Raw genomic sequence first — 15,735 nt, 5'->3', positions numbered from 1 at the left:
CGCAAAAATGGAATCATTGTTCCTTATTCTGCAGCTTATTAAAACTCTGTAGTGTGTTTTACAGATATTTTAATGTCAACTTTCTTTTTTTTTTTTTTTGCGGTACCCGGGCCTCTCACTATTGTGGCCTCTCCCGTTGCGGAGCACAGGCTCCGGACGCGCAGGCTCAGCGGCCATAGCTCACGGGCCTAGCCGCTCCGCGGCATGTGGGATCTTCCCGGACCGGGGTACGAACCCGTGTCCCCTGCATCAGCAGGCGGACTCTCAACCACTGCGCCACCAGGGAACGCCCCTGCTTCATCTTTTTAGCCTTGCCACCAGCATCAGCCTTCTTGGCTGCAGGTTTTTTCTCCTTAGTATCTGGCTTCTCAGCCTTTTCACCCGCCATCTTGCAAGATGGAACAGAGCCCAGCACAGTTTTAAAGTGACGGGGATACAGCAGTGAACGAGACGCGCAGGCCCCTGCCCTCATGGAGTCATATTCTGCTGGGAAGAGACAGACAACAAAGAAGCAAACAAGATGGTGAGGAGTCCAGGGAAGAAAGAAAGATGGGGGTTCTGAAATGCAGTGAAGTGCATGGGAAGGGCTTCTTTATTTTTTTGTGTTTTACCCACATAATTTTATTTCAAATATTTATAAATTTGAAGAGCACTGCTTAAGGGCTTCTTTAAAGTGGAGTCAGGGAAGGCTTTTCTGAGAAGAAAATGGAAATGGGGGACACACTTAGGGGCTGGGGGTGGAGGCGGGAGTCAGAGATCTGAGAAACCCTTGAAATGGTGGTGAGCATCTGGTGCATCTGCATTTTTCTCCAAGGATCCCTCCCCCCAGATATTAAGAACCAGTGCATTCAGCTGCTTAATGAGGCTTTAGGGGGTTGAGTCCAGAGCTGGGTGTTACACGCACAGAATGCATTAGTACCACCCCCATTTCTGGCTCAAATGTCAGTGCTTTGTCGTATAATCGAATCTGGACTCATGAGGACCCGCCCAGAGGCGGGCTTGCGCTCAGCTGGGACACCTTCCTGCTCTCACGTCAGTTATGGGGACACTGCATGTTGGCAGCGTGGACAGCACTGGACACACAGCCCGGCCTGGTGGCGCGGGGGCGGAATCGGGATCAGGGTCGTGGCCCGGCGTAGTCAGGGCCGGGGTCGGGGGCGAGGTTGGGCTCAAGGTCGGGGACAGGGCCGGAGTCTAGGACCCGGGTACGGCGAGGGGGCGGGGGCGGGGCCAGGGGCGGGGGGTCAGGGGACGGGCTAGGGGCGGGGCCGTGGGTGGGGTCGAGGTCGGGGGTCAGAGGTCGGGGATCAGGGGTCGGGGTCGCGGCCCCGCCGGCCGCGTTCCGGCTGCGTGCTGCCCTGTGTCCTCTCTGCAGGCGGGCCGAGTCGGAGGCTGTGCACGCGGAGCGGCCGGGGCCTCGGGGCAGCAGCGCCCGCGGAGACGCCGCCGTGGACGAGCCGGTGGCCAGCGGCGCCGAGCGGTAAGAGGCCGAGCGGTAAGAGGCGGCCCGGCCCGCACCTGCGGGACGCCCACCCCCCAGCCCCGCCCCGGGTCCCCGTCACAGAGGCCGGGCCACGCACTCACCCCGCACACCCCGCGGCGCCGCATCCCCAGCGCCCGCGCGCGCCTCCCTCCCGGTCCTTCCGCCCGGGCGCGGCGCAGGTGGATCGGTTCTTACTGATGCAGAGCGTCCCTGAGCTGCGTTCTCCGCGTCTTCAGGACCCACCCTTCCTCTAGGGGACAAACAGTTGTAAACGACTAGGAAAGACACTGAGTACTGCGGTGGCTTCAGTTTGTGGTTTTTTTGCAGATACCCATGCCCTAAGCAATAACTTAATCAGTTTAAGCAACGCCTTAAAGATTGCTTCACTTGTTTTATGACACTGTAGTTCTCGGAGACTTATGCCTTAAACAGGAGCGGGCCTTTTGGTACCTCTGAGGCATGTGGGAGTGTCGGCTGTGCCCGTGTGTAAGGTTAATCCTGCTTTCAAACGGAGCACCTGGCTTAAATCATTAAAAGCAGAGTTCGTGACCCCGTGTTTTAATTCCAGATAATTCATACTTTTTCTAATTTGTGTTTTATCGTCCTGTCTGAAAATGTCTCCCTTCTCACTGCAGACCTTCACTTCCTCCTCTTCTGTCATTTAGACCTTCCTCCTTGCGTTTTCTGTGGCCCCGTATTTGTCTGATCGCCTCTGGCTTCCAGTTAATTTCCTGTTGCTACCCCGCCTCGCCCCACAGGCCCTCTCTCCCACGTTCTGAGCTTTCTCCTGAGCTCCTTTGCATGCGGAGCCCAAGTTCACGCGCTCTTTGAAATCAGCCTCGTGCCGTACCCTCAGCCTGCCTGTCCCACACCTGTGCAGGATTGTGAGGAAACAGAGAAGCGGGACGGGGGGAAGAAATGGTGAGGACAGCGGCCCCAGGCTGCGCGCGTCCGTCTCCCGAGAGGTACGGCAGCTGCCCGGGAAGCAGCGTCGGGGGATACCGAATGGAAATTTTTCTTTTTTTTTTTATTTTAAATTTTTATCCTATATTGGAGTATAGTTGGTTGACAATGTTGTGTTAGTTTCAGGTGTACAGCAGAGTGACTCAGTTATACATAAACATCTTTTCTTTTTCAAATTCTTTTCCCATTTAGGTTATTACTGAGTGTTGAGTAGAGTTCCCTGAAAATTTTTATGTCTTTTAACAAAGGAAAAGCTAACCAGCTTCTTTGTAAATCTCCAAACATTTCTCTTTTTAAAAAAATTTATTTATTTATTTATTTTTGGCTGCGTTGGGTCTTCGTTGCTGCGCGCGGGCTTTCTCTAGTTGTGGCGATGGGTGGCTGCTCTTCGTTGCGGCGCGCAGGCTTCTCATTGCGGTGACTTCTCTTGTTGCGGAGCACGGGCTCTAGGCGCTCAGGCTTCAGTAGTTGTGGCACACGGGCTCAGTAGTTGTGGCATACGGGTTCAGTAGTTGTGGCACATGGGCTTAGTTGCTCCGCGGCATGTGGGATCTTCCTGGCCCAGGGCTCGAACCGTGTCCCCTGCATCGGCGGTGGATTCTTAACCACTGCGCCACCAGGGAAGTCCTCCAAGCATTTCTAATTGCAGTTGGATTTGGTGAAACATCACACCTTGAACCGTCGGGCAATGCTCACCTTTTAAATTTTCTCACACGTGTTTTGTGAAAAATATTGGTAAGGCAGGTGGATATCAAATAGTAGAACCAATGCCCACCCTGTAGGCAGTTTGCAGTCTGGCTGACTTCATGGACTACTGACAGCCTTCCTTACTGGCTGACGAATTTGGTTACTTTTATTCTATGACCTCAACAGCATGGTTTTCATCACCTCCCCTTTATCATGTTAAGGTAAGGCTATTTCTCTCACAGGTTATTTTGTACCTTAGGGAACCAGGATTACAGAGCTGAGAGAAGCTTGAGAATCTGTCAGGAGGCTTTAAAAATACAAATATCTGGGGCTTCCCTGGTGGCGCAGTGGTTGAGAGTCTGTCTGCCGATGCAGGGGACACGGGTTCGTGCTCCGGTCCGGGAAGATCCCACATGCCGCGGAGCGGCTGGGCCCGTGAGCCATGGCCACTGAGCCTGCGCGTCTGGAGCCTGTGCTCCGCAACGGGAGAGGCCACAACAGTGAGAGGCCCGCGTACCGCAAAAAAAAAAAAACCACAAATATCTGGCCTCATCTTACTGAATCAGAATCTGTGTCAGTTTCTTCAACTATTATTTTTAAAGAGCTCCCTTGGCAATTCTCAAGCAGAGACTAGATCCAATGCATGTTATCTCAGAGAGCAGAGAATTTTATTAATTTTATTTTTCATGAAAACCTCCAGAGAAAGATAATCTGCAGCCCACATTGCAATGTTCAGCTCTCCTTCCTGTCGAGAGATAACTTCCCTGTGGATCAATTAAATCCTCCTCCTGTACTTAAGCTTATTTGTCCCTGTTTCTCCTTAGTGCAGAGATAATACCTAGTACTACCTGCTTGGAGTTTGGTTTGCAAAGGATTTTCTCATTTGAGATTTAAAAAAAAAAAAAACTGAGTTCATCCCTTAAAGATCACTTTTTAAAATTAACTGCTCACCTTTTCACTTTCCCTTTCCAGGATAAATGATCACATCCCTCTCCCGCACGCACCCCACGCTTCTCCCGCATACCACTCAGCACAGTGTCTGGAACGTAAATCCTCAGTAGGTCCTGTACCTGTCCTTATTCATTTTTTGCCTTAAAAAATAGTTCCTAAGTGTTTCTCAGCATCTGGAGTCTAGAATGAGAGGTGGGCTGGTCAGTGTTGAGTATGTGAGAATCTTGTTCGGTTGATGGAAAGACTTTTATACTCTTTCAGGTCTGATACTCAGACATATGAACTCTGGTGACTGTGCCCTTGTGACCTGGACATTTCATCATACTTTTTAAATCACAAGTTTTGAAAACTTGTGTGCCATTATTTTAACAAAATGTGAATGAAATCATAAATTCTTATAAAAGCCTTTCATTTCCTAAGAGGTGTTATCCAGCTGATGATAGTTGGATGAGAACATTGCCCACTCCTCACAAATGCTGAGTGTCCTTTATAGGAGGGAGGGGGCCGGTCATGGGACTTTGTGCCTTTTGTTATATTTTAACCAAGGGACTTGTACAATTATGTATTTGAGCTTTTAAATTTTTCTTACATTAAGTGTATCCTAAAACAAATATTGTTTTAGAACTTATCTCACTGGAATTTGGATACAGAAGTACCTGTTCCTGAAAATAAAAATCTCCCACCTGGAAGGGATGGTGCCACAGGTGGTAAGAAATCCTCGATGTGTCTATTTATATTTATACTTATAAATATATGAAAATTTATATTCTAATTTATAATATGAACAACCACTCATATTAAAGGGGGCTTGTTTTGAATATCACCAGTTTTATGTACCTATTAATTGTCTTTTTTTTCATACACATTCTTTCAGACAAAATGAACAAGGTAAGGATAGGTATTTGGTTTTAAGTAATTCACAAAACATTATTTTAACATTACCATGTATGCTCCTTAAATAAAATTTCTTTCCTCAAAGTTAAACTTTAAATTTTTATTTCTATAAAGTTCTTCAAACAAGTCAAAGCCTTTATTTACTATTTTACAAGGCTGCAAATTGGTCATTAAATATCTTACTATATTACTTTTTTTCAACATAACAGTGTTATAAATGGAAATTAACATTGTAGCGAAGATAATGCTTTCCAGTCACTGCCAAAAGGGAAGTGGTCTCAGCCCTTAAGATATCTTGAAGCAGCTGAAATGGTTATATTTTGTTTTGAAGTAGTGAAAAAAATGAATCTTTCGTTTACTTTTTTTGATCAAAAATAAAACAGTTAATAAAATAAAGACAATCTTAATGATAGTCAAGGCTTATTAGTTAACACTGTTTAGTTGATGTTTATAAACAGATTATACTAATTCCTACTGAGGTCAGTAAAAACCGTTTATATGGATATGAGGGAGTATTATAGGACTTTACTATATATTGCTTGGTTAGAACAAGAACTATACATTCTTAGAACAAGAGTCGGGAACAGAGATGTCATGTGTTTAAAAGTCTGCTGCTTTATAGAACCAGTTGGAAATTCCAGTAGAGCAACGCATGCTGGAACTTACTTTGTCAGAGCATGCTCCCAAAAGAACACAGGTAGGGTTTTATTCATCACACTCGGAAAGTATTATTTTTTTTAAAAAAGTCATGCAGTTACTGACTAAAATGTTGTCCGTAGTTTTCCTGTTCTTAGAATAGTAAACAAGGGATATTCCAGGTATGGCGTTATCCTCTCAACAAAGGAAGTGCTACGGAGAACACGTGAGAGAATATTTCTGTTTGTAAACCCCTAAATGACTGAGATAAATCCAAGTACAGATGAGTTAACTGCTCAGCTGAAGTACGAGGCCAAAAAACAAACAGAAGGAAAGAAGCATTGTGTGCAAGTAGTGGGAAGTTATAGCGACGCTCCCTAAAATAGGACTTGGCTGGCAGACAGCACAGTATGTGGTGAAGAGGTGACTGGGCCTTTACCAGGAGGGTCTAGATGGAGAGAGCTTGGACTTCCCGTTCGAGTGAAAAGGAACCGTAATAGGAAAGTAATAATTCACGTGCCAGGAATGATTTTCGTTCCTTACGCGTATTAACTCATTTAACCCTCAGGACAGTCCCGCAAGGGAGGTGCCGTTGTCATTGTCCCTGTTTTACGGGTGAGGACATGGAAGCAGGTGACAGGTACCAGATGGTTGGACCAGAATGTGAAGGCTTGGTTCACGCTCTCACACCCCCTTCCCTGCTTCAGTCCCTTCCTGGGATTTGAATTCTTACTTTTTGCTCTTAAACTTTGGTGTGTGTGAGAACCAGCTAGAAGCCTTCTTCAAAACGCAGGTTACTGTTATTGGGAAATTAACATGTATGGAGCACCGCCGAAATTAACATGTATCGAGCACCGCCGGATGTTGCTTTTACATAGCGTATTATTTAATGGGGATGCTGAGTTGCGTTCCTCTCTTTTGTCAACACAGTTTTAACAACCGTGTGGCTCCCTTGACAGCCGCTGTCTCTTCAGCTGAGGATTCTCCCCTGTGTGGCTCGGGACACAGCTCACCTAGCGCTAGCATTGAGGGGAGAACCAAGAGGCGCGAAGGGGACTGTAGTGACTCATGTCCTGGGGATGCGGGTGGTGATGGGGGGAGGAAGCCTGCTTTAAGAGAAGGAACTCAAAGGAAGAGGTCAAGGGACGTGAGAGGACGTAAATGAGTCGGCAGAGCGCAGGGGTTGGAGACGTGAATGTGGGACCCAATGCCAGGGTTTAATCCCAGCTCCACCACCTACGAGATGAGCGACCTCAGCCAGTCTGGGCCTCAGTTCCCTCATCTGTCAAAGGTAGAGAATGAAACTGCCGACCTCATGGGGCTGTTGTCAGGACTAAACAGAATCACGCGTTTGGGGGGTGTTCGTGATTGATACTGGGGAGGCCTGGTGATGGTGCAGAGTTGGAAGCTTGGGGTCAGTGAGACATTTTACTACTGAGATGTTTCTCCTCAATATGCTGTCAACAAGGAAAGGATAAAAGTCACCATAGCTTTCATTTAGTGTTTAACAATTTGCAAAGTACATTCATATAATTGTCTGCTTCTTAGAGCACCTCCAGGGTGGGTGTTATAATTTCCATTTTGTTCGTTGGTGGCAAAGCGGTTCAAGCCTACGTCTTCCGCATTCAGATTCCAAGCTGTTTGTTTTTAACTGTACTACATGGATTGTGTCTGTTATCAATTATAGATTTAAGGTGATTTTCCTGTGATTTTCAGAGGCAAGTCAGTAAAGCTGTAGTATTTATTAGCTAACTAAATAAATTTTTATTATTTTCTGTACTTTTCAAAATCCTTCAAGGCTGCTTTGTTGTCTTTAGTGTAAATTGGCTTTAAAAGCAGCAGGAAGATAATGGGGCTATAAATATGTCAGTTAACGCATCAGATCTTTCCATGGCAGTATTTCTAGTAAGCTTTAAACAAATACTAACTGTAAACTCAGTATTCTGTGGCCTGGCTTTTTTGCAGTTTTCATTTGAATATAATACCTAGAAGTATTAGTCCTAAAATAAAAGAGCACAATCAGATGAAAATTCCAATAGACTCTCTCTGGGATCATTTTTGTTTGATAGACATTGGTTTGCTTCCTTTTTTGATAGAATAATTTTTTAAAAACCACAGTGGCTAAAGTAGAAGCCCTTCTTAAGTAACCGAACTAAGAAGTTTCCTTTTATCTGATTCTGGGTAAATAAACATTTCACTATAATTTCAGTTGGAGTTGGATAGCCTCCTTTTCAGGCATCATAGTTGAACGTACAATATATCACAGGCAAATAGCTATAATTAGACACTTTCAGCCTAGTGGCCATTCATAGCCAGTTAGCCATTTGTAGGTATAATGATCTAGTCACCTGTGCATGTACAAAGGGATGCCCAGTTACTGTTTTAATCTGTACTTTAAAAAATGTATATAGCTGTATATAATTAGAGCATATTTGAAAATTAACATGTTTCTGTTATAGATAGATACACATATGCCATTGGGAGACAAACATTAGCTAGTCTTCGATAAGGTTTCTTATTCATTATCATTTTAATAGCATTTTAATTCTAGACAACCAATCATTCATTAAATAAATCATTTTTTAAGGGATTTCAAAAAATCTTCAGTGGAAACTGGCTGTAATGTGACCAGTAGTCGCATAAGGCTCTTCGCTGTGAACCACTCACTAACAAGTGCTTCAGTGGACAAGCCAGTTGGCTCCTACCCTGCCCTGCAGACGCCATTAAGTCACTGCTGGCCTTATGCTGATGGAGACTTTTTTAAGGACAGAAATGAGCCTCATATTAATTTATGCTCAACTCTAGGAAACAACAGTGGCGAACTTTTAACTGCGCCAAATTGGAATCTGAAGTATGGAAACGGCAGTGTGGAAGAAAATTTAACAGATGAAAGTGATTTATCAGAAAATGAAAAAGCAAACGATACTTTACTCAGCTATTTTAAAATGATGGACCTGAACTTAAAGCCAGAAACAATAGAAAATGTTGAAGACTCTTTCACAGAAGAACCAAGTGAAGTATTTCCATATCCTGATTTTCTTCCCCCTCAGTTCAATACCCTGGACTTGCACAAATTAGCCATCTCAAAATCTGAAAATTGGAAAATGACAGTGGAGCCTCTAGACAGCTCTCTGGAACATTTGGTAGCTTGTTTACTGGACTTAGAGAGATTGCAGCGCATGACTATTCAAAGAGAACGGCCGAGACTGCAGACTTCCTTCTGTGCTCCCTTAGCCACCGAACGACCCTCTTCCTCCAAAGCTGTACCCAGAATGAGACAGCCCAGACCTTCCGACTCTGGGGGTCTTCAGACAACTTGTGTAGAGAAAAGTCACGAGGAAAGGAAAACCAATTCTGGTTCTTGCAAGCTTGGATACAATGCTCCCAAGTGGAATTGCAGCCGTGCTGGGAAATACAAGTGGAACTCTAGACCAGCTCTGAAAACCTCACCCACCACAAAACAGGTGATTGCAGCTTACGACGACTTTAAGAACCCCAAGGTCTCCATTTTAAACCCACACGGAGAACTGTCAGAAGAGCCTGCTCCTGCCGAGACAGCTCGGGTGCTGGTCAAAACGCTCTCAACCAGATGCCTGCCACCAAAGTCTCCTACACCAGTCTCACCTGTACCTCTGTCTTTTCCTGAAAATCAGAGGGAAGAAATTAAGGCACCACCAAGGACCGGAAAGAAACTTTACCGAAAAGACATGGTACCGAACAGACCATTCTATATTCAGAAGCTAAACTGTTAATCACCTTCGTTGATAGCTAAGGATAAATGCTCACCCATCGACCAAAAATAACTTTTCTTTCCTGCATCTCAACGTGAGCAAGTCTATTCCAAGAAGCCTGGCAAAAATATGGTTCCTCATTCCGAGGTACAGGTGTTACACACACACACACACACAATTCCTGAATGTGCTGTGGAGTGGAACTTGTGACAGTCGCAGCTGAGATGTCTACATATAAACCAGGGGCTTCCCTGATGACATATTTGAGTCTCTTACATGTTATGTTTCAAAGGAATGTTTCACTTGGAAAACCATTCTATTCAAGATGGTTCTTTTGTTGTGATTGTTTCCCAGTGTGATTCCATCATCAATAAATGGCATAATAGACTTATCGCTGGTACAATTATTCTTTTATTCTGTTCTATTAAACAATCATAAGAGTCAGTGATTTTTTTCTTTTTTTAATTGAAGTAGAGTTGATTTACCGTGTTGTGTTAGTCTCAGGTGCACAGGAAAGTGATTCAGTTATATATGTATATTTTTTTCAGATTCTTTTCCATTATTACAAGATATTGAATATAGTTCCCTGTGCTATACATTAGGTCTTTGTTGTGTATCTGTTTTATATATAGTAGTGTGTATCTGTTAATCCCAAACTCCTAATTTATCCCTCCCCTTTGGTAAACCATAAGTTTGTTTTCTGTGTCTGTTTATGTTTTGCAAATAAGTTCATTTGCATCATTTTTTAAGATTCCACATATAAGTAACATCATGTAGTATTTGTCTCTCTCAGTGATTTTGTTTTCCTCCACTGGTACCCTTTCTTCTTTCCCTTCCCATCTCGACAAATCTCCTTTGTCTGTCATTTTGAGCTAAACTTTGGGTATTTGCTTGGCCATTAAAAGCTAAAGAAGTTGCTATTTTGTTAAATTAACGTACAAGATCCTCTAGGTCCTCCCATGAATCCTTAGAAACTTTCCCTTCCCCAGGCCCTTTGTCATATACAGGAAAGCAAGATCATTTCTCTTTGGGGCCTAGCTACAGGTTCAGGCTTGAAACAACCCGCTTCCCTCAGATCTAATAGTTTTAGGATATTGAAGAAAAATGGGAGAAGGCCACTGTCCACAGAGCAGCCCAAATCCCTCAGTTCGTGGGATTTTTCCCCAAGGCTCTTTGTTGCTGGAAGTGTTAATCTTGGTTAGATAAAGCTCAGACAGCCAGAGCTTAACTCATTAACCGGTGAAAAAGGGAAACTATGCAGCTGACACACTTCACTGTACTTAAGAGTCAGGGAAACAAAAAAGGAGAGTCCTGGTTTCTCCCGGAGGCCTACGGAAACAGATCTTTGGGAGTCGGGCCCAGGGATCCACTTTGCAGAAGAAGGCATCCCAGGTGATCTTATTGCAGGTGGTTCTTGGAACGACATACTTGAAAAACACTGTAAAGGGGAAAACGCGATGTAACACGCATGGATCAGAGTTTGGATATTCTGGGGGGTAGTGGGCTTTGGTTTTGGTGGATGGTTAGTGAGTTCAAATTAGTTTTTATTTAACGTTAAAACACACACACACATGATTAAAACTTCAAACATTACCAAAAGGGAAAGGCTTCTTCCCACCCCCAAACTCCTCCCCGGCACTAAGGCAGTCAGTATTAAGCTTCTGTATATCATCCCCCTAAATAAGATGGAATATTCGAGTTAGGGATGGGTGAGATGATTTAAGGGACAATTGAAATAAATGTTGAAGAGGCAACTTGTTTGAAACAAGAGGTAGCTTGTTTCCTCTATTCTATCGTTAGGAAAAGAACAAGGCTCAAATAGTATTTAGAGGCAGGGGTCAGAGTATGCTTAGCTTTTAGGTTAATTTCAAAGAACGTTCTGGAACCTCATCAACAGCAGTAACAAATAAACTTAGTTGTTCAGGATCCCTTATTATAATAGACTTTTACCCAAATCCCATATAATGAGCGTCTTTAGCCAAATGGCCTAACATCCCATTCACAGACTGTAACACAGACATGGACTTGTACTTTCACTCGGTTCCAACCTGCAATGACCTTCCTCGTTTCCTCCACCAGCTCTCTTTACTCCTGCCTACAGTTCTGAGTCCTGAACCTTACGTACCAGCCCTTTGTATCCATTCTCATTTTCTTCTTTCTTTACGTGTTTCGATTTTTAGCCCCTCACCTGTAGAGCTGGAATGAGCTAATTCTTCCTTGTAATCCCTTCAGGAAGGGACATGCATTTTGTCCACTGCTGCAGCCCGGTCACTGCTTGGCAGGTGGTAGACATCCTTTAAGGCGTTTGACTGGAGTGGACTTCACCCATCACAGAGGACTGTGACGTTCGCAAAGCAGCTTCAAGCACTCGCTCCCAGGCTCCGCCGCCGCTAACAGCCCCAGCTCCTCAGGCAGGTTCCCTAACCTCTCGGTTCTTCACTTACCCAATTCGTAAAGCGAGTAGGATACCTTTTATCTCATATAATCACGTGAGATCAAGTGAATTAAGTGCCTGGCAAACTCAGGCACGTCATCGGGGAGAGTAGGAAGGGCACAGGAGGGCAGAGCAGTTGGAGTGGGCTGCCCCGGCACTGGACTGTCACCAGATTGACAGCTCACGATAGACCGTCAGCGTCCCACTTCTCGGGAGGCACGTGCCGGGCACTGGGGACCTGTAATGTCTTAGAGGTAGGTAATGGCAGATTTCTCATTGGGAACATAACCAGACTGTTTTATTTAGGATGCCATTGGACCTAAAAAAATAAAAAGAAGGTAACAACTGAAACACCTACCAGATAGCTTTCAGTTAAGAGTCCCAAACTGCTCTAAATGTAGTTATGTAAAAGCTGTTAGCAGCACGGCTAAGACTTCAATTATGCGGCAAAGGGACTAGTAATTATATAACATGTCTGGAGCACTTGGTTAAAACAGAGTTGCTGGGATTGGATTCTCTTTCCGGTGTTTAAACCGAGGCCCTAGAACGAGGCACCGCGTACAACGATGGGGGAAAACAGGCAACACAGAGAAACCGGTGAGGAGAAAAACTCACCACGGAGCGGGGGGGTTGATGTGTAGTTATCAACAAATTCAAGACATTTTGCTACTTCCCAGACCTGCTGGAAGTCAACTTCTACCACTGTTTTTGCAGAAACAGTTGGCAGTTTGCAACAGACATGTACAAAGTAACCCTGCTCAGGAAATTCTAGTTAACTCTGGCTTTCTGGCTTGCTCGTGGATCCCACGTTCAGCCTCCAGCACTGACACTTCTTGGCTCCTTTCCGGGTCTTAACTGAGGTAGAGTCTGAGTTTCTCATCCGTAGACGAAAGCCCGTGCTGAAAGTTGCCATCAACCTAAATCCACCCTGCATGCTACTTCCCCTGATAAAAACAGGATCTCATGACCCCTGCCCATCACTTTGGATAGATGACTACGTAGCTCTTAGTCCTGTACCAGGCCGCACAGGAAACACACCCGGGGCTTTGACAAGAAGGCTCTCCAGAGCCGCTGCCACTCAGCCCATCGCTCCAACCACCACGACCTGGCCAGCCACCGCTGGCAGGGGCTCCAGCTGGATCGGACGTGCTCTACAAAGCCAGCCTGGGCCTCTGGCCTCCGCCCTCCGGTCCTGTTTTGCATGTGCCGAAGGTTCACACGACCTCCCTGTTCCTCTTAAGTATTTCATCACTGTTCTGTTTAAAGCTGAAGACAGTTCCTTAGGAGAAAATAAAGAATGGGCAGAAGCGGACAGGGGTCCAATACTCGTCAGGCTTCCCTGCCTGCAATGAACTGACTGATTTAAGTCATTACAGGAAGGGGTCATCCCGTTACGCATCGTTTCTATCCCTAGGAAAAGGGAAGCGTGTGTAGCGGGAACGAGAACACAGCACCTCTGGCGTGTGCTCTGCGCTCAGCGGCTTGCAGGCTGTCTCCGGGCTGCAGGTTCTGAGCGCAGGTCCGCTCGCTCGGCTGGACCTCCTCCCCACCCTCCCCTGCGTGAGACTCACAAAGCCTGCTGGATGTCTTCCGACAACTTTCCCTAACCTGGCGGTTCCCAGTCATATCTGAGCACAAAACACTTCGCAAAGCACATCTATGAAGATCAGGTAAGAAAGAGTGTTTCTGACCTAAAGCTAAATGTAAGATACCAAACTCGAGCAATGAAAACTCAGGAGGCAGTATGGTAACAAGAGGCACATTTTATTACATTTTCCTAATAAGTCAGCTGGGAACATTGCTGCTGAAATGCAACTTACAATTCAAATGACACTGGGAATAATTAGGATACATGTCAAGTATTTTCAGAGATGAGCTTCCATATCTTGATCACTAAATGGAAAGATTCTTCAGAAGAACAGTCCCTTACCCTACACATAGGAGAAGAAAAATTAAAGATACCATGATGATATCTATCAAAATAACTGGAAAGCATTTAAAAAGTCAATTTAGTGTACATTAATTGACATGTAAAACACATGAATTTGTAGTGAACATTTCTATAAGGACATTTTGTCTCAGAAAAGAATGATAAAATTTACGTTAAATATACGCCTGAACTAGGACGCTATGAAAAAGCAAGCACTTTATGAGGCCCAATTTCTGACAATGTCATGGTAACTAACATAAAGTAACTGCGCATTTGATATCTGGCTCCTTTCCTATCTCGACATTTAAAAGGGGATTCCCTCAACTGCTCGGCCTAAATCTGAAGACATGTGATGCCCGTTTCAGAGATTCTCCTTCTCCCCGGCCAGCTACAGAAGTCCAGGTGAAGGGGAGGGGGAAGAATGCAAAAAGGGACAAACCTGAGAACTTTGCACCTCACTGCCTCCACCACATACCCAAAACACTGTGACTGTAAAAATGTCCTGAGTATTTGTTTTAGTCAAGAAAAGAAAGTGGTAATTATAATGGCAAAAAACAATTTTTTTTTAAACACAAAATTATTTTGAGAAAAAGTAGAGTGGAATGAAACAGGCACTGGGGAATAAAGAAACAGGACGCTATTAATAAGGACGTGAAGGTGAGGGTGAATACAAATGCTGGGAGGGTCTTAAGATTTATGACAAGACACTCCCTTCAAAACCCTGACATTGCAGCCTAATTTCTGATAACCTTCGAGAACAGGTCTACCCAGAGAACGGTGTCTAAAATGTGGACGCTCAACTATCCCCCCAACTACAGAGAGAACTACGCCATCTTTGTGGGTTATGTCCTAGGACTTATGGACCCTGAAGTCTCACAATCACTTGGCATCATTTTTGCCATAAAGTGAAAGACAGCAAGACCTTTGTGAGAGTAACTACACAGCAGCTGACCGCGCGTCTGTGGAGGATGGTCCATGCCCTGGGCCCACCTAGCAGAGGGCTTGCGGAGCGCCACGTCTCTCTGCCTTAGAACATTACAGACTCCAATACAATTACGTGTGTGTGGATAAACACTGCTTACAGGGTTCCTTTCAAGTAGACAAATCAAGGAATGCTGAGTTCGGGAATTTCAAAGATCTACGGAACGTGCCCTCGCCATTTCCCTTAGGAAGGAACACTGGCAGTGCTCTGGGTATCTGGTCTACTTCAAGACCGCGCCCGGAGCAGTGGCTGAACACAGACACTGCGGGCGAGCTGGAGAAGAGGGCGCCCCAGGCGCTGAGCAGCGCTCGCTCTCAGGGCTCCTTCCGACCCTTTGCACCAGCCAAGGAGACGTGGCACCGCACGTGGGCGGCTACCTTCAGACGGATGCTCTTCCGGTGGCTACTGTCTTTCTAATAATCCTTAGGGACCAATCTTGACAACCACGTGTGATGTGGAACCTCACCACCCACACGGCCAACATCACTAGATCTGACCACTACTCTCATCCTGGGGGGGGGGGGGAAGCGGGGGAGAGGCAGGAAGCGTGATAAAGCGAAAACTTTACAATGAACACAGGAGCGCCACTCTAAGCCCCCAACAGTAATGCACCCCAAATCATAATGCTGAAAACTAAAAAACTGGACAAAAATTAAATGGAGGATTCTTTTTTTTTTTTAATCTTTTATAGGACAGAAACCTTAGCTCATGTCTTCTGGTGTCATCATCTTCCACTGAGCTGCACCTAAAACACAAAGAACAAGTAACAAGCAACTTTGTTTTTTAAAGAACACGTAACAGTTTTGAAGGCATAAGATGAACTGTCTCTAAGTGGAAGTTAACTTACTTAAATAAGTATATAAAATGAAGCCATGAAAATCACCAGAAACATACAAACGCTAACTGTCAATATTCTGAGTGAAAATGCCTAGGAGAGACTTGGCCATGCAGCGTATTACCACCAAAGTAAACAGCGGTGGGAAAATCACTACCCATTTCACTCAGGTAGGAAAGCTGCACCTGTGGCGCCCTGTTTACAAGGCG

General features: G+C 45.1%; 2 protein-coding genes across 5 annotated transcripts in view; one reads left to right on the top strand and one right to left on the bottom strand.

Moving 5' to 3' along the window:
- Positions 1 to 451: 451 nt before the first annotated feature.
- Positions 452 to 15,490, top strand: FAM217A (family with sequence similarity 217 member A). Of its 3 annotated transcripts, XR_013830326.1 has the most exons (4): positions 1,306 to 1,480; positions 11,578 to 11,756; positions 13,194 to 13,449; positions 15,383 to 15,490. XR_013830326.1 is itself a non-coding variant. In XM_079935363.1 (3 exons), the coding sequence occupies exons 1-3, from the start codon at positions 471 to 473 to the stop codon at positions 9,364 to 9,366; spliced, it is 1,323 nt and encodes a 440-aa protein (XP_079791489.1). In that variant the 5' UTR covers positions 452 to 470; the 3' UTR covers positions 9,367 to 9,516. The 3 variants fall into 3 exon arrangements, 1 of the variants encoding a protein (XP_079791489.1); XM_079935363.1 differs by lacking the exons at positions 11,578 to 11,756; positions 13,194 to 13,449; positions 15,383 to 15,490 and adding exons at positions 452 to 523; positions 8,202 to 9,516 and having other exon boundaries at positions 1,376 to 1,480; XR_013830327.1 differs by lacking the exons at positions 11,578 to 11,756; positions 13,194 to 13,449; positions 15,383 to 15,490 and adding an exon at positions 2,242 to 2,944.
- PRP4K (pre-mRNA processing factor kinase PRP4K) overlaps positions 13,460 to 15,735 on the bottom strand; it is a 40,851-nt gene continuing 38,575 nt past the window's right edge. Inside the window, exons 17-18 of one of the 2 annotated variants that reach the window (XR_013830322.1) lie at positions 15,392 to 15,436; positions 13,463 to 13,710 (exon numbers count right to left, since the gene is read on the bottom strand). The gene's annotated coding sequence lies outside the window, so the exon portion shown is untranslated. Of the gene's footprint in view, positions 15,437 to 15,735 lie in introns of both variants that reach the window. The other variant, XR_013830321.1, reaches the window with a different exon arrangement.

This window comes from Stenella coeruleoalba (assembly GCF_951394435.1).
Source record: "Stenella coeruleoalba genome assembly, chromosome: 10".
Taxonomy (NCBI): Eukaryota; Metazoa; Chordata; class Mammalia; order Artiodactyla; family Delphinidae; genus Stenella; species Stenella coeruleoalba.
The sequence above is the reverse complement of the archived record's forward strand: the minus strand, read 5'-3'. Positions and strand labels throughout refer to the sequence as shown.

Excerpts from the sequence above, each read along its gene's own strand:
- FAM217A (XM_079935363.1), top strand. The coding sequence starts at position 471 with ATGGAGTCATATTCTGCTGGGAAGAGACAGACAACAAAGAAGCAAACA. Across the intron at positions 524-1,375 it reads ACAAAGAAGCAAACAAGATG|GCGGGCCGAGTCGGAGGCTG; the intron begins GTGAGGAGTCCA and ends TCCTCTCTGCAG. Across the intron at positions 1,481-8,201 it reads GTGGCCAGCGGCGCCGAGCG|GGATTTCAAAAAATCTTCAG; the intron begins GTAAGAGGCCGA and ends TCATTTTTTAAG.